The 25,359-nt window shown below is 42.2% G+C and overlaps 1 protein-coding gene and 2 long non-coding RNA genes across 4 annotated transcripts in view; 2 read left to right on the top strand and 1 right to left on the bottom strand.

Annotated features, from left to right (window-relative positions):
• Positions 1-1,111: 1,111 nt before the first annotated feature.
• On the top strand, positions 1,112-3,397 carry LOC306960198. Its single transcript, XR_013792658.1, has 3 exons — positions 1,112-1,408; positions 2,952-3,065; positions 3,269-3,397. It is a non-coding gene; the product is annotated as an uncharacterized lncRNA (long non-coding RNA).
• LOC306960200 lies at positions 1,407-2,433 on the top strand. Its single transcript, XR_013792660.1, has 3 exons — positions 1,407-1,507; positions 1,828-2,027; positions 2,351-2,433. It is a non-coding gene; the product is annotated as an uncharacterized lncRNA (long non-coding RNA).
• Positions 3,398-5,214: 1,817 nt separating the features above from the next.
• Positions 5,215-25,359, bottom strand: part of plxna4 (plexin A4) — a 478,637-nt gene continuing 458,492 nt past the window's right edge. For both annotated transcript variants that reach the window (XM_079552367.1, XM_079552368.1), the window contains exons 29-31: positions 16,738-16,950; positions 8,405-8,555; positions 5,215-6,190 (exon numbers count right to left, since the gene is read on the bottom strand). In XM_079552367.1, coding sequence (XP_079408493.1) covers positions 6,095-6,190; positions 8,405-8,555; positions 16,738-16,950 — 460 coding nt within the window. In that variant the 3' untranslated portion in view covers positions 5,215-6,094. The remainder of the gene's footprint in view (positions 6,191-8,404; positions 8,556-16,737; positions 16,951-25,359) is intronic.

The raw sequence follows: 25,359 nt of genomic DNA, 5'->3' as shown, positions 1-25,359 counted from the left end.
CCTGGTCTCTTGTACATGTTTTTAGTGGTAGGAGAAACCGGAGTGCCCGGAGGAAACCTACGCAGACACGGGGAGAACATGCAAACTCCACACAGAAAGGCCCCGTCCAGGTAGGAATCCAACCCGGGACCTTCTAGCTGTGAGGCGTGAGCGCTAACCGCTGCGCCACCGTGCAAAGTAGATGTACCACTTTAGAAATGGCCCAAAAAACTGGGTTCAGTGCCAATTCTTTTACAATACATTCACAATCTGCCATTTGCTATTTCAATTCATGTTCTACAGCCATAGATTTTAGAAAAATCATTAGACAATGAACTTGTCAAAGAAAGAAAATAGGTCTCCATTAGTCTCGATCTGTCCTTTTGCTTAATGTCCACCAGTGTTAATTTTGACAACATATTTTAGTTTAGTTTTAGTCTTAGTCTTTTGACTAAAATGTAATTTAATTTTAGTCGAGATTTAGTAAAAAAAAAAAAAAGTTTCAATTTTAGTCTAGTTTTAGTCGACTAAAATTAAGACTAATTTAGTCGACTTATATTTATAATCTTCTTTATAATCATATTTAATGTTGTTCCTCTGCTTCATGGAGCTGCTCCACATGAACAAAGCTCAGAGCTGATCCTTTGGCAGAGAATTTACATGATCTGAGGCTCTTTCAGACGCTCAATACAAGTTTGGATGATTTTTCTCTCCTTTTCATTTTTATTTAGTCTGATTTTAGTCGACTAAAATATCTGGACATTTTAGTCATAGTTTTAGTCTCATGAGAAACTTTTAATTTAGTTTTAGTCCAATTTTAGTTGACAAAAATATCACTTTGACTGAAATTAAGACTAAATATTTTAGTCGACGAAATTAACACTGGTGTGCACCTACAACAGAGGCTTCGGTTTCACTTGCACAGATCTTAAACAACTAGAAGGTCTTGGCTTACAAATGAGGTATCACACTGGCATATAGGTGAGCCAGTGAGCTTTGAGATTTGGGTACGCATTATTGAAGAAAATATCTCAAACACAAACAGGATATTGTATTAGCGCTGGGCAACCAAGGAAAATGTTTTAGGCGTCTCTCTGAAGCGTAACGTCTTATTAAAGGGAGATTTAATCCCGAAAAATCCCTTTAAGAGCTTTTCGTTTTGAAGCTAGTGTAATTCATTTAAAATCAGCAACATCAACTGAGTAGGGTGCAGGAGATTCACTATTTTGTAGAGTTTCACTGTGTAGGCGATTTAAAAATAGCCTTTTATCTGCAATCAATCATTTGCAGTCGTGTAGTACGTCCCACTTAAACCTTGTGAATTTACCCCATAGTGAAGAAATTCTTCAATGAGTTTGAAGCGAGGCCAAAGAAACAGTCTTTCGCCAAACTGAGTAAAAACATGGAGTTCCCCTTTGTTTCGGTGTGTGTGCGTGTGTGTTCTTGTAACTATGACATTGTGAGGACCAGTGTTTTTGAGGGTCAAGATGTGGTTTTAGGGTTGTGGTAGAATTGGGTTTAGATTAGGGTTAGGGTCTTAGGGTTCAGGGCTAGGGTCTGGGTAATGCATTTTGTCTATGAGTGTCCTCACTAAGATAGAATTATAAACAAGTGTGTGTGTGTTCTTGTAACTACGACATTGTGAGGACCAGTGTATTTGAGGGTCAAGTTGTGGTTTTAGGGTTAGCACTGAGGTTAGGGTCTTAGGTTTCAGGGTTAGGGTCTGGGTAACACATTATGTCTATGAGTGTCCTCACTAAAATAGAATTATAAACAAGTGTGTGTGTGTTCTTGTAACTACGACATTGTGAGGACCAGTATATTTGAAGGTCAAGATGTGGTTTTAAGGTTAGGGTTAGCATTGAGGTTAGGGTCTTAGGGTTCAGGGTTAGGGTCTGGGTAATACATTATGTCTATGAGTATCCTCACTAAGAAAGAATTATAAACGTGTGTGTGTGTGGTCTTGTAACTACGACATTGTGAGGACCAGTGTATTTAAGGGTCAGTTTGTGGTTTTGGGTTTAGATTAGGGATAGGATTAAGGTTAGGTTAGGGGCTTAGGGTTCAGGGTTAGGGTCTGGGTAGTACATTATGTCTCAGTAAGATAGAATTATAAACGTGTGTGTTCTTGTAATTACGACATTGTGAGGACCAGTGTATTTAAGGGTCAATTTGTGGTTTTGTGGTTAGGGTTAGGACTGAGGTTAGGGGCCTTAGGGTTCAGGTCTAGGGTCTGGGTAGTACATTATGTCTATGAGTGTCCTCACTAAGATAGAATTATAAACAAGTGTGTGTGTGTGTGTGTGTGTGTGTTCTTTTAACTACGACATTGTGAGGACCAGTGTATTTGAGGGTCAACTTGTGGTTTTAGGGTTAGGTTTAGGAGTGAGGTTAGGGTCTTAGGGTTCAGGGTTAGGGTGTGGGTAATACATTATGTCTCACTAAGATAGAATTATAAAGAAGTGTGTGTGTGTGTGTGTGGTCTTGTACCTACGACATTGTGAGGACCAGTATATTTGAGGGTCAATTTGTGGTTTTTGGGATAGGTTTAGGAGTGAGGTTAGGGGCTTAGGGTTCAGGGTTAGGGTGTGGGTAATACATTATGTCTCACTAAGATAGAATTATAAACAAGTGTGTGTGTGTGTGTGCGTACGTCTAACTACGACATTGTGAGGACCAGTATATTTGAGGTTCAATTTGTGGTTTTAGGGTTAGGACTGAGGTTAGAGTCTTAGGGTTCAGGGTTAGGGTCTAGGTCATACATTATGTCTATGAGTGTCCTCACTAAGATAGAATTATAAACAAGTATGTGTGTGTTCTTGTAACTACGACATTGTGAGGACCAGTGTATTTGAGGGTAAATTTGTGGTTTTAGGGTTAGGACTGAGGTTAGAGTCTTAGGGTTCAGGGTTAGGGTCTGGGTAATACATTATGTCTATGAGTGTCCTCACTAAGATAGAATTATAAACAAGTGTGTGTGTTCTTGTAACTACGACATTGTGAGGACCAGTGTATTTGAAGGTCAAGATGTGGTTTTAGTGTTGGGTTAGAATTGGGTTTAGATTAGGGTTAGGATTAAGATTAGGGTCTTAGGGTTCAGGGCTAGGGTCTGGGTAATACATTATGTCTATGAGTGTCCTCACTAAGATAGAGTTATAAACAAGTGTGTGTGTGTGTGTGTGTGTTCTTGTAACTACGACATTGCGAGGACCAGTGTATTTGAGGTTCAATTCGTGGTTTTGGGTTAGGGTTAGAATTGGGTTTAGATTAGGGATAGGATAAAGGTTAGGCTAGGGGTTTAGGGTTCAGGGTTAGGGTCTGGGTAATACATTATGTCTCACTAAGATAGAATTACAAACATGTATGTGTGTGCGGTACAGTGTCGATGACTTACAATGACGAGAGATGTCAACACAGGATGTAGTAGCAGCATAGACAGACCCGGCGGCGTCTGTCCCACGAACCAAATTTACAGCAGAAACAGTTCAGATGAGCGGGACACGGACAATCGACGGTGAACGACGCACGGGCGGCTTTCGTAAAAGCGTTTCAATGGCGGCAAGTTCCCAGTTAAGTACAGGAATAATAAAGTATATAAATATTTCTAGGCAAGGCATTTCCATTTCCATCCAAGTAGGTTCACATGCAAAGGGTATACGTTTTTCTTCTTAAGCATCTAACACGTCACGAAAAAACAATCCATGAGCAGCGCGCGTCGGTCGCACTAAAAAGACGAAGTTTCCACCTCCAGAACGGAAAGATATAGCATTTCTTTACATGAAACAACCCACTTTTTCCCCCCCGCCGTCTGAAATCATCTTCCAAGCAAAAGAAAGACAAAAGAACACATCCACGTCATCATTGCAAGGCTGAAATTTTCTTGTTTTTCCAAGGTTTTTTTTTTTTTAATAAGTTTCTTAAATTGTTTACATTTTACATGCGCTTAAAAAGCCAATAAAAGGACCCAACGGTGGACCTAGGGCGGTCTTCACACATTCACATCACCACATGGGGCACGTTGTCAAGGCAAAAGAAAGAGCATAGGTCAGTAGGTGCGTATATGGAAGGGGGGGGGGGGCACTTCTGTCGACTCCCGGTTTGAACCAATAGCAGGCCTTAGCATCTAATATCAATAACCACGCCGCTATCCCCGCTTCCTTCCACCTCCTTGTTGGTTTTCCTTTGCTTTTTTTGAGGGGGGGGGGGGGTTTGGTGGGGGAGAAGGCCGCCCCTTCCGTCGCCACCGAAGACAACTACACTAAGTACATACAAGAGCGCCCTCTCGCGGACGCACTCCTTAAAAAAAGGTTGGGCTTTTCGTCGTATGCAAAAAACTAGCTACCGTCTCCAACGTTTGTGCAAAACAAACCGAAACAAAACAAAAAAAAGGGTTCTTTTTTTTTTTTTAGGAGTCAGGAGCTGGACACGGGTCGGGGGGAAGGTCGCGCCGGCGATGCAAATCTCGGGCACGTTGAGGTCAAGAGGAAAAAAAGAAACAAACGAACAAACAAACAAACAAAAATCGCTAAATTCCCCACTCGCTAAAAAAACGTCGCGTTCCTAACGAGTGGCTTTCTTCTACATTGTCCGCCGTTTTTGTTCAGTTCCTCGGTGGCACTTCACAAAGAACGTTTTTTTGACCGAAAATTGTTTAAGCTCCTTTGGTTTTTTTTTTGGCTGACTGGCTCTCCCCAAGTTCGCAATGTTTTTTTTCTCCCCCAAGGTCTTTGCAACGGAAAAGAAGTGCTACTCTTTAATACAATCGAGCCCCGTTTTGGTAGCAGTCAGCGAAGTCGGTGTGGAGGAATGGAATCTTTCTCCCAACCCTCCCTCCCCCTTTCTTCTTCTTCTTCTTCTTCTTCTTAGTGGTTTGTGTAACCCAGTATTCGTCAACCAGCTCATCGCAAGTAGGTCTGGGTAGATTTCGTCGCTGTGCATCGTCGTATGTGCTTTGACTGGAAGTGGCGAAAGAGCCGGAAACTGCTCGTGTTCTGTCCGAAAAGTTGCTCGTGTGCTTTCATTTGTAAAGAGGTCCCAACGTCGCATCTCGTCGTCGTCGTAATTACTCGATTGTTTTTGCGAAGAGAGCCACTTAATCGAAAAAGGACAGAAGAAGAGAAAACTGGATTTTTTTGTTTTTGTACAATGTGTGGTTGTGCGAATTTCTTTTTTGTGTCTTCAAAGGGGGCCCAAAGAGGTCGGGGACTCGTTTCAGAAGAGAAGCACCAGCTCTCTCTCTTCCCCCCAACACCCCGACAGTTTCAGTCTTTAAATACTCCAGCTACATTAAAGAAAAACAAGGACATTCGGAAAAAAAAGGTTTGCCTCTGGATTCCGCAGATATGTATAATTCGCTTTCGTAGGTACAGTGTGTAAACTTGGCAAACCGTTGTTGCATTCATTTTTTTTTGTTTTTTTTTACTTCAAACTCAGAGGTGTTCATTTGGCTTGCAGTCATTGTTTCCTCTTATAATATCGATATAGAACTACAATAAACAGGACTCTAAAGATGGTTCGTTTCACTATATCCTAAAAAAAGTTTCTCAACAAAAACGGACGGCCAACGCGGCGGTCGGTGAAGAACTACCTATCGTTAATTCTTCAAGGCAACGTAAAAGATTCTTTCCGCTCTTCTCCGGCGGAGCGGGGGGCCGACTAAAGCGAGCCAATATGGCCGGCTTCTTTTCTCAAACAATCGCCCCGCCCTTGAGGCTCTTCTTCCCGTGGTTGAAGCTGAGGTAGTCTCCCACGATGCCGCGCGGGACAGGCGTTGTGACCCCCAGCTCCGGACCACCATCACATCTTCAGGTTAACTAGTCTATGCAGCAGTGGATGAGGAAACAGCAGTTTTTTTTTTGTTTGTTTTTTGTGTTTTTTTTCTTTCGAGAGGACGGAGGAAGCAAAAAAAAAGGCGTCGGGGAGAAGTCACGGAGGAGGGGGGGGGGGGATGAGATCGGTCGCATGTTGTTGTTGTTGTTGTTGCCGGTGGTTAAGGTTTCGGGGGGACAGGTTTTTTTCGTTTTCGCTCAGGCACGGCTCGGTTTGTGGGCGGGGCGGGTCGGGGTGCGGAGGGAGGGGGTCGTCGATTCCCAGTGCGCCCTGGGAAGTGCGGTCCTCAGCTCTCCAGGCTCATGAAGGCCACCACCTGCTCCAGCTTGAAGGCCAGCCGCTGTTTCCGGGCCACGTCGTCCTGCTCCAGCGCGCACACGATCTGCGGGACAGAGACAGAGGGTTCAGCCACGGCGCCACAGAACGGGAAGGTTAACGCTGATGCTGTTTTGTTTAACTTTGGTCACCCCTGGGATCTTTCCTTAAGGTGCAACTTTTAATGCAGAAAACAGAGACAACCCAAATTAACTCATGTTTTTCCTCATCAGTATTTGACAGCGATTGGATTCACAAACCTGACACGTTATTTTTATGTCTGAAAGTCTTTCCTATTGGCCAACATCACCACTTTGGGACATTAGTTCATATGCGGTGACAGAGGAGACAATGGACTTTGAGACTGTTTTTGTTTCATGCGGATTCTCCAAATAATGACTGAGATATTAACTATTTTCAGTTGCTCCACCTCAATTTTAAACTATAGATCTTTTAATTGTTTGTAAACATTCCAGGCTTAGCTGGAGGTGGGACACTAGATTTCTATAGATACAGACGGCATCTCTGGAATCGCCCATATATGGTCATGTTTTAAAACAGTTAAGGGGGAAACAATTTGGAGAAAAATCTAAACTTTCTCTAATTATTCAAAAACGACTTTAGCAAACGCTGAATTATGAATATAGTTTCTACTAAATAAAGACACAAAGACATGGAGAGGAGCAAAGTGGTTCAACAGCCCATAAATACATAAAAAAAAACAGAGAATGCTAACATGATGCTACATGTTAACATCGTGCTAATGCTAACGCTAGCTATAGCCTGCTACGACTGCCGTTTTTTCACTTCTACTGAACAATCTGCTGTGAGAAAATATCCATATGGGCCCGATTTACACATGACTTTATTTGTATGGGATAAATAAGTTCATATTCCACCAGAAAATGGCTAAAAAGAGAGAAAACTGGTGTTTCCCTAAAGATTCTATTTTCCCCCTTGGCGAAGCCACGCCCCCTTCTATGACGAGATGCCGTCTGTATCTATATATATGTTTGTTACAGCTCTACTTCCGGGTCCGCAGATGTGCGAGAAACTACAAATAACTCTTTAATACCACAATTAATATTTCTGAAACTCAACAGAGAGTTACTGAACATACTTATTTATCAGGCCCATTAGCCAAACATGCTGCACCTACTGCTATACAAGTAATATTTACCAAAATCGCTACATCCGGGTTAGTGGAGATAAACGCTAACCCCGGAAGCAGTAAATATTACTTTTTTAACAGTAGGTCCAGTATTTTTGGTTAATGAGTCTGAGAAATAAGTAGGTTCAGTCACTCTCTGCTGAGTTTCAGAAATATTGATTGTTGTTTTTAAGAGTTTTTAATGTTTTTTTCTCGCACATTATCCGGTCTGCTATAGGACCCGGAAGCGGAAGTTGTAACGTCCCACTGAACAAACGTATTTCCATAGATACAGACGGCATCTCGTCATAGAAGGGGGCGTGGCTTCGCCGAGGGGGAAAATAGAATCTTCAGAGAAACACAATTTTTCACTCTTTTTAGACATTTTCTGGTGGAATATGAACGTTTTTATCACACATAAGTAAAGTCAAGTGTGAATCAGGTCCATATGGATATTTTCTCACAGCAGATTGTTTTATAGAAGTGAAAAAACGGCAGTCATAGCAGGCTATAGCTAGCATTAGCATTAGCACAATGCTAACATGTAGTATCAAGTTAGCATTCGCTGTTATTTATGTGTTTATGGGCTGTTGATCCACTTTGCTCCTCTCCATGTCGTTGTATCTTTATTTAGTAGAAACTATATTCATAATTCAGCATTTGTTAAAGTCGTTTTTGAATAATTAGAGAAAGTTTAGATGGTTTTCCCCCTTAACTGTTTTCAAACATGACCATATATGGGCAAATCCAGAGATTTTTTTTTCCCCTCCATAAATTCAGCCTTTTCATTGCATCTGTTGTGTTAATTTTCTTATTCTTTTGTTGAGAAACTATGAAATGACAAATGCTAACCAGCCTGCGAGCTCACACTTAACCTCTTAACCCCCACCTTTCCGGGCACAGTTTCTCCAGTTTGGCATTACACCAATCTAAAACAACAAACCAAAGAACTTTTCCTTTCAGAATAATGCTCAAACACTTTTACCGGTTGGGAAACACTGCACTGCACAACTGAATCTAGCCACACGTGTCTGGTCACACGATCAGAGCAACAGTGTTTGCAGGTGTTTGGTGAAAAACACGGAGGTCCAGCGCAGCAGAGAAGTTCAAAACCCTGTGCCAAACTCTTACCTCTTCCGTGTATTTGCCCACGTAGGAGTAGATCTCACTGAGGGAGCTCATGCTGTTGAACTCGCTCATGTGCATCCGTGATTGTTCGGCCAGGTAAGCGTTCATGTCCTGGTCACTGATCGCAGGCATTTTACTGATGTCCGAGTAGTACCTGAGGGAAACACGCAGACACACAACGAGAGGTCAATGATCATGGGTTATTATGGCCATATTACTTTTCATGATATGGATAAAATTTCTGGACTTTTAACTGTTCAAAAGACTAAATCATTTGTTGTTGAATTCTTGATGGGGCGGCAGAAGTCCTCACGGCAACATGTGCTCATGGTGTGACATCAGAAGACCACAGAGCCTGTGTCTGTGCTTCAGACATCAGGCGATATATCAGGCCGATATTTGAATGTTTTTCAATATCGCCTATCGGCCGATGTTGATAAAAGCCGGTATCTCCAGAACCGAGAAACACCGTTAAAGGAATAGGCCACCGTTTTTACATACTGAGATATGTTCTTGCCACGCAGTAATCTTCACTTTACTGTGCGGATGCCAAATTACTCCTGGTATTATTTTTGTCACATTTTTGTCACATTTTTGTCACATTTTTGTCACATTTTTGTTGAGTTTTTGTCACATTTTTGTTGAATTTTTCCAATCCAATCCAATCCACTTTATTTATATAGCACATTTAAACAACAAAACGTTTCCAAAGTGCTGCACATGCAACAAAATCAATAAAACCAAAACAATGCAAATGAGCTCTACCGCTATGAGTATAAAACAATAGATATAAATAAAACAGGTTAAAAGAATAAATATAAATAAAAACACATTAAAAACTATAAATAAGAATAAAACTCAATAAAAAAATAAAATATAAAAATAAATAAAAAGACACAGAGGACCACACATTTTGTCACATTTTTGTTGAATTTTTGTCACATTTTTGTTGAATTTATGTCACATTTTTGTTATTTTTTTGTTATTTTTTGTAGAATTTTTGTCATATTTTTGTTGAATTTTTGTCACATTTTTGTTGAGTTTTTGTAACATTTTTGTTGAATTTTTGTCACATTTTTGTTGAATTTTTGTCACATTTTTGTTGAGTTTTTGTCACATTTTTGTTGAGTTTTTGTCACATTTTTGTTGAATTTTTGTCACATTTCTGTTATTTTTTTGTTATTTTTTGTTGAATTTTTGTACATTTTTTGTCACATTTTTGTTATTTTTTTGTTATTTTTTTGTTATTTTTTTGTTGAATTTTTGTCACATTTTTGTTGAATTTTTGTCACATTTTTGTTGAGTTTTTGTCACATTTTTGTTGAGTTTTTGTCACATTTTTGTTGAATTTTTGTCACATTTCTGTTATTTTTTTGTTATTTTTTGTTGAATTTTTGTACATTTTTTGTCACATTTTTGTTATTTTTTTGTTATTTTTTTGTTATTTTTTTGTTGAATTTTTGTCACATTTTTGTTATTTTTTTGTTATTTTTTTGTTATTTTTTTGTTGAATTTTTGTCACATTTTTGTTGAATTTTTGTCACATTTTTGTTGAGTTTTTGTCACATTTTTGTTATTTTTTTGTTATTTTTTGGTTTAATTTTTGTCACATTTTTGTCACATCTTTGCTGAATTTTTTATAATTTTTTCCATCATTTTTTCTTGTGTTTCATGTCTTTTTCTCATGTTTTCATCCTCTTTTTCTCGCTATGTTGATGCTTTTCTTTTCAGCTTTTAGATTTGGGTAAAGCTCGGTTGAGGCGGGACCGGTGGCCCTCGAGCCGGTGGCCCCTCTGTGCTCTTCCAGAATGGGACACATGGCCAGTCCGCCCCTGCTTATAAATGTGCACCTGAAATATGACGAAGCCAATGGCAAAGGCAGCAGGTCATGGTACAAAAAACAGTTTCACTACATATTCTAGTTTGTTTATTAATATCAAAGCACAAAGAGCAGCTCATATCGGGCGCTGCTGATGCGGCTCGGGGCCCGGCGGGCAGGACGGCGAGAGGAACGGCGCGTTAAATGCTGTCAGGCGTGTTCCGGCTCCGTCTCCAGCTCTCCGGAAAACATCAGCGCAGAGAGAGAGGGCGAAGTGACTAACGCTGGAGCGAGCGCAGCCTGTGCGGAGCGAGAGCAGGTGGGTGTCGGTGCGGTTGGCCCTCGCTCGGAGTTCACATGTTCCGGCACCTGTTTCGGAGCCACGGGCCAGTTACATGCGCCGCGGGCCGGGGAGAACAGGTGCGCGGAGAGGAGACGCTGTTTGCTGTTGCTTACTCTGGTTTTATGCAAACATCTCATTGAGGAGCTGCGACTCACCGCGTTTGCATTGATTAAAGATGTTGCAGTCGGGATATCTAATGAGTTTCAGAATAATGTTGGAGCTGCATGATCAAAATGTGTTCTAAAACCTGTTTGTTAAAGGGATGTTTCAGGATTTGTGACATAGGGCGTCAGTTATCCAGAGTGTTGTTGAGTTTTTGAGATATTTTTTTTATTTTTCATTCATGCAGTCCTTGTATTTGAAGAGTTTAGTGGTAGGCTAGTGCTAGGCTAGTGCATGTCTATGGTAACTAGTAGCCTCCATCAAAAACAGTCTGACCCAAGCACAGTGCACCTGAGGCAAATCACTTATAACACCAGACCAGTGTTAATTCAGTCGACTAAAATATTTAGTCTTAATTTTAGTCAAAGTGATATTTTTGACGACTAAAATTGGACTAAAACTAAATTAAAAGTTTCTCATGAGACTAAAGCTCTGACTAAAATGTCCAGATGTTTTAGTCGACTAAAATAAGACTAAATAAAAATGAAAAGGAGAGACTAAAATCATCCAAACTTCTATTGAGCGTCTGAAAGAGCCTCAGATCATGTAAAGGATCAGCTCTGAGTTTTGTTCATGTGGAGCAGCTCCATGAAGCAGAGGAACAACATTAAATATGATTATAATCAATATTATCAATGCAAAGTCGGCTAAATTCGTCTTAAATTTAGTCGACTAAATTCACTTGCAATTTTAGTCGACGAAAACTAGACTAAAATCGATTACATTTTCGTCAAAAGACTAAAACTAAATTAAAATATGTTGTCAAAATTAACACTGCACCAGACTAACCATGTAAATGTCTGTGTTGACTGGATCATTTTTGAAATATATCCATTTTGAATTTAAAATAACTTATATTTGAGCAGCTTCCTGGTTGTAGCTACGCAGCGGCGGAGTGATCTGCTCGGTTACCGGATCTACCTCCTGTAGCCAGCATTACTATACGTGGAATTCACAAAGGAGCCTTCTACAAATCTGATATGGCAACGTTTGGAGGACGATCTCATGATTTTGAAGAGGTTTTTAATGCAGGCTACTAGTTACCATAGACATGCGCTAGCCTAGCACTAGCCTAGCACTAGCCTAACACTAGCCTAGCACCGCTAAACTCTTCAAATATAAGGACTGCATGAATAAGTGTTATGTGTGAAACGCTCATACTGTCGTGTGTATTTTCTTTTTTGCTCTGGTTAAAGTGCTTTGCCCACCAACAACATGGAATTTGTTATTAAATACAGTAAATCAATGCTTTGTTCACTTTGGGCGCAACACAGACTCTGAAAAATGTTCAGGTTAAGTAGAAGGTAAAGGCATCCACACAGTAAAGTGAAGATTACTGCGCGGATTTCGAACTACTCCTGGTTTTATGACGCCTTACAATATAGTTCCCCCTTTTATCCGCTTAGAAAATCCACATTGTTTAATTGTGTGTAATTATACTTTGTAGTGGAACACTTCACGTAACCATATTTAAATAAGGAAAACGTGGAAGAGCTTGGTAGCTTCTATCTTGACCTGTTTTGGAGCTATAGAGGAGAGAGGGAGAGGCTAAATGCTAACGCCGTCTGCGCTAACGTGACTGAAGGCACGGGGGAAGATCAGACAGGTCCTAAAGAACTCGTTAAAGCTCAGGTAAGAACATATCTCAGTATGTAAAAACTTTAAGGCTTTAAATGAACTGGCCCCTGAGTGCATCACTAAACCTCATCCAAATTTACCGACCCCCGCGCGCTCTGAGGTCTGAGGGCCAGCTCCAGCTCGTGGTCCCGAAGACAATGCGTAAAACCAGAGGGGACAGGGCGTTCTCCGTTGTCGGCCCGAAGCTGTGGAACGCTCTGCCCCTTGACGTCCGTACATCCCCCACAGTGGAGTTTTTTTAATCTCGTCTTAAAGGGGGGTTATTATGCAAAATTGAGTTTTTCAAGTTTTCCATCATGTTATTATGTCACTCCCTCGTTAAAAACATGCCTGAAGTGTTGCCTTGGCACATTCACGTATTTCTGAGTAATCTGTAGAAACTCTGATGGCGGCCATTTTAGGGATAGGTTTGCCTGAGTCCTCCTAGGAACGCCCCCACCTCCTGGAGACGCCTCCGAGCTTTCGTCACCAGCCGAGTGACCAACCACTGCTCCTCAGCAGAACCCCCTCCCCACTGATGCCACAGACAGCGTGTGGAGGGGGCGTGTCTAAAGGCTCAGAGGTTCTTAAAGAGACAGAGGCCTATTTCAAGACATTCACTACAGCCATTTTGAGAGAGACATTTTATACAAGGCAGTTATTCTAATTTACTGCATTTACAGACCAACAGGAGGTTTGCTCATCATTGTAGTGTGATATAGACTGGTGCTATGGGACTGACAAAAGCAAGAATACCCCCTCTTTAAAACACACTTTTATTCTCTGGCTTTTAGCTCTGCGTGAGTTGTGTGGTCCTGTGTCTTTGCTTTGCTTTTTTTATCTAGTTTTATTTCTATTTATCTGTTTTAATCTGGTTTTATTCTGATCGTTTTTTTATGTTCTTATGTGCAGCAATTTGGAAGCGTTTGTTGTTTAAATGTGCTATACAAATAAAGTGGATTGGATTGAATATGCTAAATCTTATTCAGTGAAACAATAAAAGAGCTCATGGTCCAGAATGCACCATTTCTGTTCAGTGTAAAGAAGGTCACAGCTGTTTTTTTTGTTTTTTTGTAGCATCCAAGCGCTCTGTGGACGGGGCCGTGCGGTTTCCCCTCTTTTATTCCTCGCAGGAGCCGCGGACAGGGGAGTAATGAATGCGCGCTCGGGCCCAGAGCTTTTCCCCCGGTTCAGCCATGCACGTAGCCTCCATCCGTCCTGGCGCTCGCCGGTGATGGAGCAAGCAACATATAAATACTCCGAAGCGCTTCATTCTACCCATTTTTTATTCACGACCTCTTTGCCTCGCCTGCTGACAAATAAATTTAATAAAACTCTCATTTTAAAAAATTACCGCTTCCCACTGCCAGCTATACTTGCCTGATGATTTTTTTTTCCTTTTTTTTTCCCCTTTTGCTCACCCACACCCCTGCACTGTATCTCTCTCTGGCCCGGGGCACTTCCATTCATTCCCACTGTGTTGTAATTTGGACGGCGCTTCACGGCCAATAGATCACAGATTCAAGTGTGTGCATAGGCCAATTGGCACATTTAATATCCAAAAATGAGCAAAGAAAGTTGATACAATGGTTTTTTGGTTTAAGGCGAGACACGGCAGGTGAAAGTATTGATGTTTCCCGCAGTGGTGGAAGTGGAGATTTGTATCTGTTTTCCTCCCTTTACATCTTAGTTTTCATGTCAGATATAAAAATGATGATGTTTATTTGATGATGTTTTGTCTGCGAGGTGGGGGCGACCCGGAAGTAGAAAGGCCGTCTTTCCCGCGGGTTTTCATTCATAAATACTGACAGATTTGACATCCACGTGTCCTGCTAAGGGGCCCCGTGATGACGCTTTCACCCAAATATGGTGTTTTTCCTCCTACGAGACGCTGGAGCGGAAAAGTGGAAGAACGGGCCGAGCATGCGCACTCGCTACAAAACTTCAGGGCTGGTTTTCTCTGAATGAGAGAAGCCGCACTCGGGCAGAGCCTGAGCCCTTATAGAAGCTCCCACAGACTCCAAACTTTACAGGCTGAGACACAACAAGATTTTGAAGGTTTTTTCAGAGGGATTTTTTAATATCTAATTCCTAGCCTGATTTATTCAGCTTTGAAACCAAAAAAACAGGCGGAATTTGATTGTTTTTACAGATTTTTTCACTGATGATTAGTTTATTGAAAAACTAAACAAAATATCCAAAATCCCCTCACAAAAAATCTTAGTTACTAATATGTCAATAAAATAAAACCATAACATTTAATCTGGCTCAATTGCCCAAAATATAGGCAATTTTGGCTATTTTAATGCTCAAAATGCCTTATTTTTATGTGAAAACATAAAATGACAGAAAAAATGCAGTACATTTTTTTCTCTGTGATGTTCAGCAAAAGTTTGAAATTGACATCTCTACATTTAATTTTCTTCCCTATTCACCTGCAGTGTCTCGCCTTAAAAGTAAATACATTCACCAGTAACAGAGTCCTTGCTTTGCGCTTGTACAGCAGTGATTAAACCGGAGTAGAGAAAGCCCAGGTTGAAATAATATCACTTGGATACATGTGTGCGTAAGTGATTTTTTTGTTTGTTTCTCTCTTTGTTTTTTGAATTTTGGCGCCGAGGAACAGAAAACATTCCAATCAGAACTTTCCAACATCAGCGGAATAATTAGGAGTTTGATGGAAAATTGGACGTGAGCATGGACCAGTGAGGGAGTCTCTGCTGGAAAGGTGTTCGTTGACAAAGCCAGAAATAGTATAATTAGTGACGTGCCATTGGATTAATCAAAATGCTAAGTGTTCAGATTGGATTGATGAATGAAACTAAATTTACGGTGTTGTTTAAAGGAACAGGCCACCGTTTTTACATACTGAGATATGTTCTTACCTTAGCTTTGACGAGTTTAGTGGAACACTTCACGTAACCATATTTAAATAGGGAAAACGTGGAAGAGCTTGGTAGCTTCTATCTTGACCTGTTTTGGAGCTATAGAGGAGAGAGGGAGAGGCTAAATGCTAACGCCGTCTGCGCTGTGTTTACGTGACTGAAGGCACGGGGGAAGATCAGACAGGTCCTAAAGAACTCGTCAAAGCTCAGGTAAGAACATATCTCAGTGTGTAAAAACGGTGGCCTGTTCCTTTAAGGTAAAGAACTTAGTCTTCATATTGGTCTATTCTCATGCGCTAACAAGTGGTTATCACCCAGGAATGGCCACTTTGGATTATTTGTTTCAGGTTAAGTCAAAGGAGGTTGTTTAAAACTGGAGACAAGGCAAATTAAAACACTGCTTCTATTCAAAGTGGGGCTGTTGAAGAACTTTAACTCATGATGAATAATAAAAAAAAAGACAAAATTAGCGCCTTAGTCATGAAGTAATCGCATTATATTTTGACCAAACACACAAAATCTGAAAGACAAAGCACTTCTATTAAAGCAGAACTAAGTAACTCATGCCCCTAGAGGCCATAAGCACCACTGCAGGTGTCGTAGCATGTTACGTTTTATTTACTCATTAATCGTCCGTGAGAGTAAATACTACACTGACAGGAAAGGCAAAGGGAGAGAGGGATATTGTTCATCCAATTACACAATGGAGGTGATTTCTTTCGTTCAAAATTGGCTGTAAATACTGTTTAAGTGGCGCTAGCCCTCAGTTAGCTTTGCCTGTTAGCCTGCTAGCTTCTTCTTTGTGATTCTATTAGTGTGTATTGCACCTCCGACCCGGTGCAGGGAAAGTTGCAAGAGGGATTTTCTAGCCGGAGACACCAGGGGGAGATGAAAAACCTTTAACACTTGTATTACCCCCAGGGGGACTACGGAAAGGATTTATTAAGGTAAACAAGTTACTTAGTTCTGCTAACTACATATTGTCTCCAACCTTTTTACAGGGTGAGGTGCTTTTATGCAACAAAAGCGACAGAGGCTTGTCTAATGATGCCATTTCAACTACTTTCATTTGGTCCTTATACTCTACTTTATGTACCACTTATGATCAAAGTGTTCAACTATCTAAAATGTGACTTATCAAGCGTGTGTAGAAATGTTGAAGGCCTTGGGCGAGCGAGAGCTACTGGTTGGAGATGAGCTGTCGGGCTTTTCCCATAGAACTATGACACTGTGAATATTTGGTGTATGAAATGTGAGCAAATGCTTTAAATGTCAGTGTTTTATGTCGGCCAAGTATTAATAATGAATGCACAGTAACCGTGATTAATTGAATTTCACAAGTGTGATTAATCCAATTAAAGGAATTAATCGACTGACAGCACAGATTTCTCTTTCAATCCCACAGACATTGACATTGATGCCGATTTTGAGTCCTCTCTCCTCTCCAGTACAGTGTTCTCCACGGCTACAGCTCTGGCTGGCGGAGGTGTTAATTGGGGTCAGCTCTTACCTCTCCACCCAGCTCTTGTAGCTGGGGATGTCCTTGGCGTACAGCAGCTTGTTGGAGGGCGAGTCTTTGCCCAGGCGGTGCTCTGAGGTGGAGCAGGAGTCCATGAAGGTCTGGGCCACCACAGACAGGCAGGCGTCCGTGATGCTGCTCTTGTGGATGTCAAACACGAACTGGGGGTTCTTGATCACATTCACCCAGAAACGCAGAGGTAGGCTGCAGACACAGGGCAGAGCGTTAAGTTCATCTGTCAAAAACACAGGCGTGTAGAAATAGACTTTCCAATATTACATCATGAGAAGGCACCCAACAGACCAAACATTTACTGAATAAAATGTAGTGATGGGCAGCAATCTTTCAGCGCAAATCGTCCCACATCTTTTGCCAGTTTTTAGTTAGACTTAACGCAGTCACAAGGGGGAAACTCATTGTATAAAGCTATAAAGGCGTGACAGAACAGGAATCTGAATTGTTTGGCAGCCGCCCGACAGGTGGTGAACAGGACTGGGTTATGTTCCGGAGCGGAACCTCCCCCGCAGATGCTTACACGCTCCATTCGACGAGTGTTCAATTTAATAATAATAATGCATTGGTTTTATGTAGCTCTTTTCTGGACACTCAAAGACGCTTTACATTGCATTATTCATTCACTCCATACCCGGTGGTGGTAAGCTACTATTGTAGCCACAGCTGCCCTGGGGTAAACTGACGGAAGCGAGGCAACCAGTCTGCGCCATCGGCCCGTCCGACCACCACCGACCACTCACTCACTCACTACATTCGCTCAGGCTTCCTGGTGTTACTAAACGGTCTCCCATCCAAGTACCGACCAGGCCCTTCCCTGCTGAGCTTCCCAGGTCTGACGGGATTGGGCAGAGCAAAGGCGGTATGACCACTTTGCCTCTTAAAGCGGTTGGCGGCTGCGCAAAACTTTTTCTTCCCCCTCCCGTCCTCGGTGTCCAGGTGTCGTAAATTTACAGTGTTTATCGCAGATCACACAATACAGTAGGTCAGTCTCACATGACACTGGAACTTTCTGAAGAACCCGGACGACTTCTACTGCAGGTGCTCAACGTTACATGTACAAATGTTTCTTTCACTCCTGACCTGAAGCACTGCCGTTTTGGATTTTGTTGAACTCTCTGGGGTGAGACATAAGAAGTAAGTCTGTCATTTTCACACAAACACGTAGAAATGTTTTTTAACACATTGAGTGCCAAAACCGGAAAAACTCGTTTTTGCAGGGTTTTTTTTTTTTATTACGAAACTAGACACTCTAATACACCTTATGTGTGATTTCGTAGCTCTGTGATGAACAGAAGTGAAATAAATGACGATCAAAAACTTGTGAAAAGTCACAAACTGGACATTTCATGTATATTATTGCGTTTCTAGAGCCGACACTTCTCTCTCGCCTTCTGGAGCGTTTGACAAAGCAGAGCGGCTTCCCAAAACAGTTGAGATCTTAACGTTTCTCTGAGTTTTTTAATAGTCAAAATCGGTCCAAGGACGACCGAGAAACATCCTGATAAAGTCTTTAATCCAAGTACCAGGCTGCTTAAATGCACACACCATTAAAAAACGATCGATCGCACGCGGTGTTTCAAAACATGTCAACAATGTAGTTGAAAATTGACTTGAAACTGAGATATTTAGGCATTTGCCTCTTCCCATAACGTTAGTGTCCGTCCAGAGAGGAGTTGAAGGAATAGGCCACCGTTTTTACATACTGTTTTGGAGCTGTAGAGGAGAGAGGGAGAGGCTAAATGCTAACGCCGTCTGCGCTGTGTTTACGTGACTGAAGATCAGACAGGTCCTAAAGAACTCATCAAAGCTACGGTAAGAACATATCTCAGTATGGAAAAACGGTGGCCTGTTCCTTTAATCAGAAAGGAGAGAGTTTCATAAAACCCCCGATATCTCCGAATCTAGAAAAACCTAGATTAAAACTAGCCTCTGTTTAGCTTAGATTTCTCAGGAAGCGCCGCACGTAGAATTAAACTGTTTCCACCTGCGGAGAGCTTAGAGTCTCACCTTTCAAACGAGCCACAACACGTGTCCGTAGCTTTAACACAGAATACGCTGTGTTGCCACAAATATCATCTCAGTAAACCAATTACGACAGGTTTGTGCACCTACAATTTGTGGATTTTCTGCTAAAATATTTCTTTCAATAACCGCTCCTCTCCCGCAGAGCCACAGCAGCCCCTAAAACGACTGCAATGGTGCTCGTCGAGAATAATAAAAGATCTAAGTTTGTTTATTTGCCCATCTTGTCTCTAAATACAGGCATATTTATGTGGGTAAGGTGAGGTAATCCGCACTGTACGGGAAATCTAAAGGGACCTCCCAAAATCGCGGGGAAATGAGAAGAGAAAAAGTAATTGAATGTATTATTAAAGACTGCCCGTGTCATCCCGACTATAAGCTCTTATCCCAACAGCGCCGCCCATGAAGCCTTTCACACGCGCAATCTCGCAAAAGCGGATTTGTCGGACGTAGCGGAAGGAAAAACGCCGCATTATGGTTTAAATATTAATCTTGGCAAAGAATCTGGCGAGATTAGGTGCAGGGATCAAAGGGGTATTACCCGGGGTGCGGCGTGGCTGTGATTGCGGCCCCGGTGGCGCCCGGCGTGGAGCGTCACGGGGACAGGGAGCATAAAGGCGAGGCTCCACATGGCGCTGCGTTCAAAGCACCGCAATAACAGCCGCCATTATCCAACCGTTTGATGCGAACCGGCAATTGTGGTCACGGGTTTTTGTATCAGCTGTCGCGTCGTTGCATCCACACAACAGACACATCCTATTCATCTCTTTTCTGACGATTTATGCACAAAACAGGATCTTTAGGTGTCCTGTTTTTGGGGGGAATTGGAACATTTTGGAATCGTAAAGTACTGCACTTAACACATTGAGTGCCAACAATCCAGACCATTTGTCATGATATTTGTAGCACCAGAGCGTATTATATGTCATGGTAAGTGGCGCTTTTCCACCTACATTAGGCACTCAAAGCGCTTTACAGCAAGGATCCATTCACCCATTCATGCTCTCATTCACACACCAATGTACGCAGCCACTGGGGGCAATGTGGGTGAAGTGTCTGGCCCAAGGACACAACGACAGTGTGCACACTACAAAAAGTAAATATCAAGTATTGGCTTAAATGAGGAAATGTATCTTGTTTTGAGGTGTTTTCACTCATTTAGACCTTTTTCCTGATCTGACCAAGATTTTTTTTGCTAGTTTGAGGACATTCCAGACTGGTTCTATGGTACATCTCACTTGAAGTTGTTGAGTCGCTATGGCGACGTGAAAACAGGAAGTGACCTCCCTCTCTCCTGGTGCAGCTGAATTGTTTGCCTTTTTCAGTGAACCACGTTGTTTTTCTGGATACTTTTGTACGTCTTTACCTTGTTTTTGTGGAGGTTTGGTGGATTTGTTTACTTTGAGAGTCCAAAATGGTCCTGAAGAAAGCAGCTTTTTGAAGGTAAACAAACTGCTAGCTTATCAGCTAAACCCATTTGAGATCTACAAACATCTTCTTCTGAGACACTGAACCGTGAAGAGGCACCAAGAGGCCCCACACCTGCAGCACGGAGGAGGCGTTACAAGAGGAGCTACAGGAAACAACAAAAGGCACCAACGAGGAGATGGTGATGGACTGTGGAGGGAGCTGTGCAGGAGGAAGAGGAAGGACGAGGTGGAGCTGACCAGTGCAGGACACCACGCTCTGAGACGGGGACAAGCCCACGAGGCGGTGCACTGTTTCAGATGATCAGAGGAGACAGAGGGCAGCTGATCTGTGAGATCAATAAAGTATCATCTTATCTTATCTTAAATATGTAAGTGAAACTGCCAATGGGACAAGACCAATTTTCTTACCCCATTGGCAGAGAAACTTACTTGAAATAAAGGCGAAATGTATTGAAACGAGTCAGAAACATCTCAGAACAAGTGAAATAATCCAGGACAAATGCCCAACTACATCTTAACAAGTCAAAACAACTGAAATTTGGATTATTATGCTCAAATTGAGACATCTAAACTAATCTAGTAAATTACTTTTTGCAGTTTCAAGAGGTGGGATTCGAACCCCTGACCTTCTGATTATAATAATAATAATAATCATAATGCATCGGTTTTTTATATAGCGCTTTTCTGGACACTCAAAGACGACACTTCAAACAAACAAGTAAAATGGATTTAACTGATCAGAAACTTGCTTTAGTTGCGGGAAAGTTGCGGCCTTTTGAGTTTGCTTGATTTTGCAATAATAGTTTTGATCACAACATCGAGTGAAAGATCCTTTATCTGTCTTCCAAAACGGACCCCAAATCCGCAAAGACAGGCCTGTGTTTGTGAGCGCGGGATAACGTGTGTGTCCCGATTGGTCAACAGTGTCAACAATGTCACAACACCGCAGTGCTAGCTTACTGCTACTACGACGCTTCAACTGGGCTATAGTTCTGTCAAATGGAGATAAAAGTTGGCGACAGGAAGAAGCGGGACGTATTTCAGTGGATTTAATAAGAAAAGGAGACGGGCGTCGACCACAGGATGGAGGAGACAGCGGAGGAGACGGAGGAGAAAGCGGGGAGGCTAGCCGGAGTTAGTGGTGAGGTGAAGCTAAACAGTTCGTCTCCAAACTCAGTAAGAGCCGCTAAACTCTGTTCGTGGTTGAAATGTAGCTGGAAAAGGTGGTTGTCGTGAACTTTTGCTGATATAAAGTTGTGAGTTGTGAGTTGTTTGTGCCGCTGGTTTAACAGAGAAGTGAAAAAAGGAGGCACGGCGGTGTTTTTCTGTCTTTATATCACTCTGTCATTCACATTTGTGTCGGTAAAATCACCCACGTGCGTCCAAAATCGGGCTTAAAAATCAAACATGTTTGATTTCCTACGACTGGAGTCTAGTCGCGTCTTTCTGCCGCCCACACTACACGACCAAACTCTGTGTGACTGACTTCGACTAGACGCGACTCGATTAGATTCGGCACGACACAATACACTGAATATTCTTATTGACACATTATTCATTCACAAGTAAACACCATCATCTGAAGTCCAGAATTCAGATTATGCCTAATTCTTGATTTTTCTGAAACAGCGTGTGAGTTCGTGTACAGGACGACCTTCCTGCTCAACACAACGGCGGTGTGTGAGCGATGTTCGAGTCTTCAACATCATGGCTTAATAATAACATAGAAAAACCGTCACTATGCTTCAGCGAAAGTCGATTTCTTCAGCGAAAGAAAGTGCTTATCAAACCTGCGCCTTTATCTCGCGCAGCCACCGGCACCGGCTGCTGCGCCGCGCGAAGCAAACAACAAAGGGAGCTCACAAGCGCATTTCCAACAAAAGTGAGTCTCCCCGCCGCTCTTTAGTGGCTCGTCCGGCTCTCGCGCAGCTTGACGTTTCTGCCACGTTGAGCCAATAAGCCTTTGAATGAGCGCTTGTGCGTGTGCTGGTGTGCCGTCAGCAGAAAGCCTGATGAAGTCGCCGGGCGGACACGGGGTCAGGATTGTCGGGATGTGGGGCAGCACTTCGGAGGCTCAGGGGCACAGGCTGGGGAGTGACCGGGAGCGACCGGGAGTGACCGGGCTGACCCTTTGTCCTGCAGTGAGTGCGGTCGGAATGGGTCCAGGAAGGTGGACTTGGATGTTGTTCTCGTTTAGGAAAAAAAAGAGCTTGAACTTGATCTTTGGCTGATTCACTCATCATGAATTTGTCCACGCTACCCCCAGGGGCCGGTATGTCCGTGGTACTTACAGTGGTAATTACTGGATAATTACTAGGTTATTATTGTGGTACTAAAAGTCATAATTACTAGTCATTAGGGTTAGGGGTTAGGGAGACACAGAGTTACCACTGTATCTCTCATTACTAAGAGATGTGTTCATCACAGAGCTACCAACAAAAGAGTTTACCGTAAATGCTCTAATAGAGGGCGGGGCCTTTATTTACTCAAGGGCATCTAGGACCAGGCCTTTACTGGAACCAGGCCACAATTAGAGACAGGCCTTTATTTGTATTTAAGCAAAACGGACGACCAGGAAAACGAAGAAAAACGAGATTTGTTTCCATTTGCACCTAAAATATTAGGTTCATTTATTAATGAACATTTCAAACCCTCTCCCAGCGGCTGGAACATTGACGCCTTTTATTTTGTCGGGACAACAGGAAGTGTTCAGTGTCACTGCAGGTTTCTGTTTCGTTTTTACCGCGGACCGGATTATTTGTTGTTATCTTGTGTAAAAGGCGAGTTTAGACGGAGCGTTTGTGTTTGTGATCGATCATGAGACTGACCCGAGAGAAGACGAGACGCTCGCGCTGATGGGAGGAGTTATTTTGAGGCGTGGGACTGACCTGCACACGGAGCAGCTGGACGTGCTTTGAAGACGCGATGGTTACTTTATTAAAACCCTGGAGGGTCACACGACATTTGTCCTGTTTCCAAATATGGTCACAGGAGGTTTGAAAAGTGGCTAAATCTGTGTCAAAGTTACGCTCGGATCAGCTCCTCCGCAGCGTCCCCCTCGGCCCGGGTTCCCGTTTGTTACTTCCTGCACGTGAGTTTTCATTTACACCGGTATGAGACAAATTCCTAACATGGGAAATATTTCTACTGCTATAGTTTCTAATAAAAGCCCCGGCCTGTTTTAGAGACCGGCTTTAATTTGCCTCCGCCAGCCGCAAACCCGGCCGCTAAAGGAATACAGGCCAGTATTAGAGAATTTACGGTATACTGTATTTTGCAGTAATTCGCAGGTCGTTTACGTAAAAAATGTCTGATCAACAACACTACGAATTTTGTGAGAGTTCACTGTCCTTATGGGAAATGTATCTTCTGCATTTGACCCATCCATCCTGCCAGGAGAAGCAGATGAACACAGACCCTTCTTCAGATCGGGAGCCTGGATTTTGGTTTCCCCGTGTTTAAATTGTGCATGTTTGAAGTTGCTGGAGGACACACAGGGTCCGGGATCTTCTTACTGTGAGACGAGAGACCGAACTGCTTCACCGCCGCGCTCAATGTACATTTGGTGAATAAATCTGGGAGTCACTTTCCCGGCATAATTAAATCCGTGCAGTTCGACAGTTTACAAACAAATTGAAAAGGCGTAGAAAGAGAGTGGGGACGAGTGCGGGCGCTGCCACAATGCTGCTCATCCAACACGGGCCATCTGGAAGCAGAACTCGGAGCCAGTCACTTTGAGGCGCAGACACTGCAGACACACATATACACATATACACGTACACATACACATACACACATAGACATACACGCACAGACATACACAGACACACATACATCTTAGTCTGACAAGCCTCCAAGTGCACATCTGTGAGTGGACGTCCCAATTCAGTTAGAAAAGATATATAATCATGGTCTTGTTGAATCCAGTTTACTTAAAGAGACATTTCTGTTCTTTAAAACCCCGTAGTTATAACAGTATTAATGAAAAGCGCTAAAATTGGACAGAAAGATTTGAATCCATCATCTGCACAAGGTCATTGTAGTGTTTACTTTGTCTCTCACCTCAAGGCTAACTAACTGACTAAATAGCTGCCTAACTAACCCAAACTGACCAACAAACTAACCCAATTTAACCAACTAAGTAACCCAACTTAAGATAAGATAAGATGGTACTTTATTGATCTCACAGATGGAGAAATTGCATTCGATGAGAGAGCATCCGGCAGCAGCACCCATTCAGTGCGCACCACTCTTTTTTTTTCTTTGGTGAAAGATCGTTGTGTCGCGGCCGCCATCTGTAGCAGATGTCGGCCGCCATCTTCACGCCATCTTCACATCTTAACCTGCTAACTATCGACCCAACCGAACCAACTACTTAACTCAACTTAACCAACCAACTAATCTGACTAAACAAACCAACTAAACCAACTTAAGGCGAGACACTGCAGGCGAATAGGGAAAAAATGTATATTTACAGATATCAATTTGAAACTGTTGCTGTCGATCACTGGCATAAATGTGAGAAAAAAATACATGTTTTTTGTCATTTTATCTTTTCATATAAGAACAAGGTGTTTTATGCCTAAAAATGCCCCAAATTTCCCATCTTTTCGGCGACGAAATCTGAATAATGGATAGAGCTACATTCAAATGTATTGTTTCATTTTATTGATGAATGAGTTACCAAGACTTTTTCAGAGGGGATTTTGGATTTCTTGTTTAGTTTTAAAATAAGCTGTTTTTTAATGGAAAAAAATTGTAAAAATGTAATTTTCGCCTTATTTTTTGACATTCAAAACTCAATAAATGGGGCTTAAGGGATTAAATAATAAAAAATCCTTCTGAAAAAATCTTCCAAATCTTGTTCAGTCCAAGGCTGGAAAATGTGAAGTCTTTAGGTCCGACTGACGTGGACATAGTGTCGCCACAATGACAGAAACATGTGTTTTGAGTAAAAGGCCCTTGAACTTGCGTTCTCCCATATAAGTCTATGAGGGAGCATTGAATCAGCGCAATATTTAAACATGTTATTGTGAAGATTAGGTATATTTTCTGTTTCCGGGTGAAAGCTCGTATGTCCAGAGACCAATTTGGCCCAAAACCTGAAAACTGAAAAAAATGAGTTTTGCCTGTAGTGTCTCCCCTT

Source organism: Gobius niger (genome assembly GCF_951799975.1).
Source record: "Gobius niger genome assembly, chromosome: 2".
NCBI lineage: Eukaryota > Metazoa > Chordata > Actinopteri > Gobiiformes > Gobiidae > Gobius > Gobius niger.
Note: the sequence above shows the minus strand (reverse complement) of the source record. Positions and strands in the feature narration are given on the sequence as shown.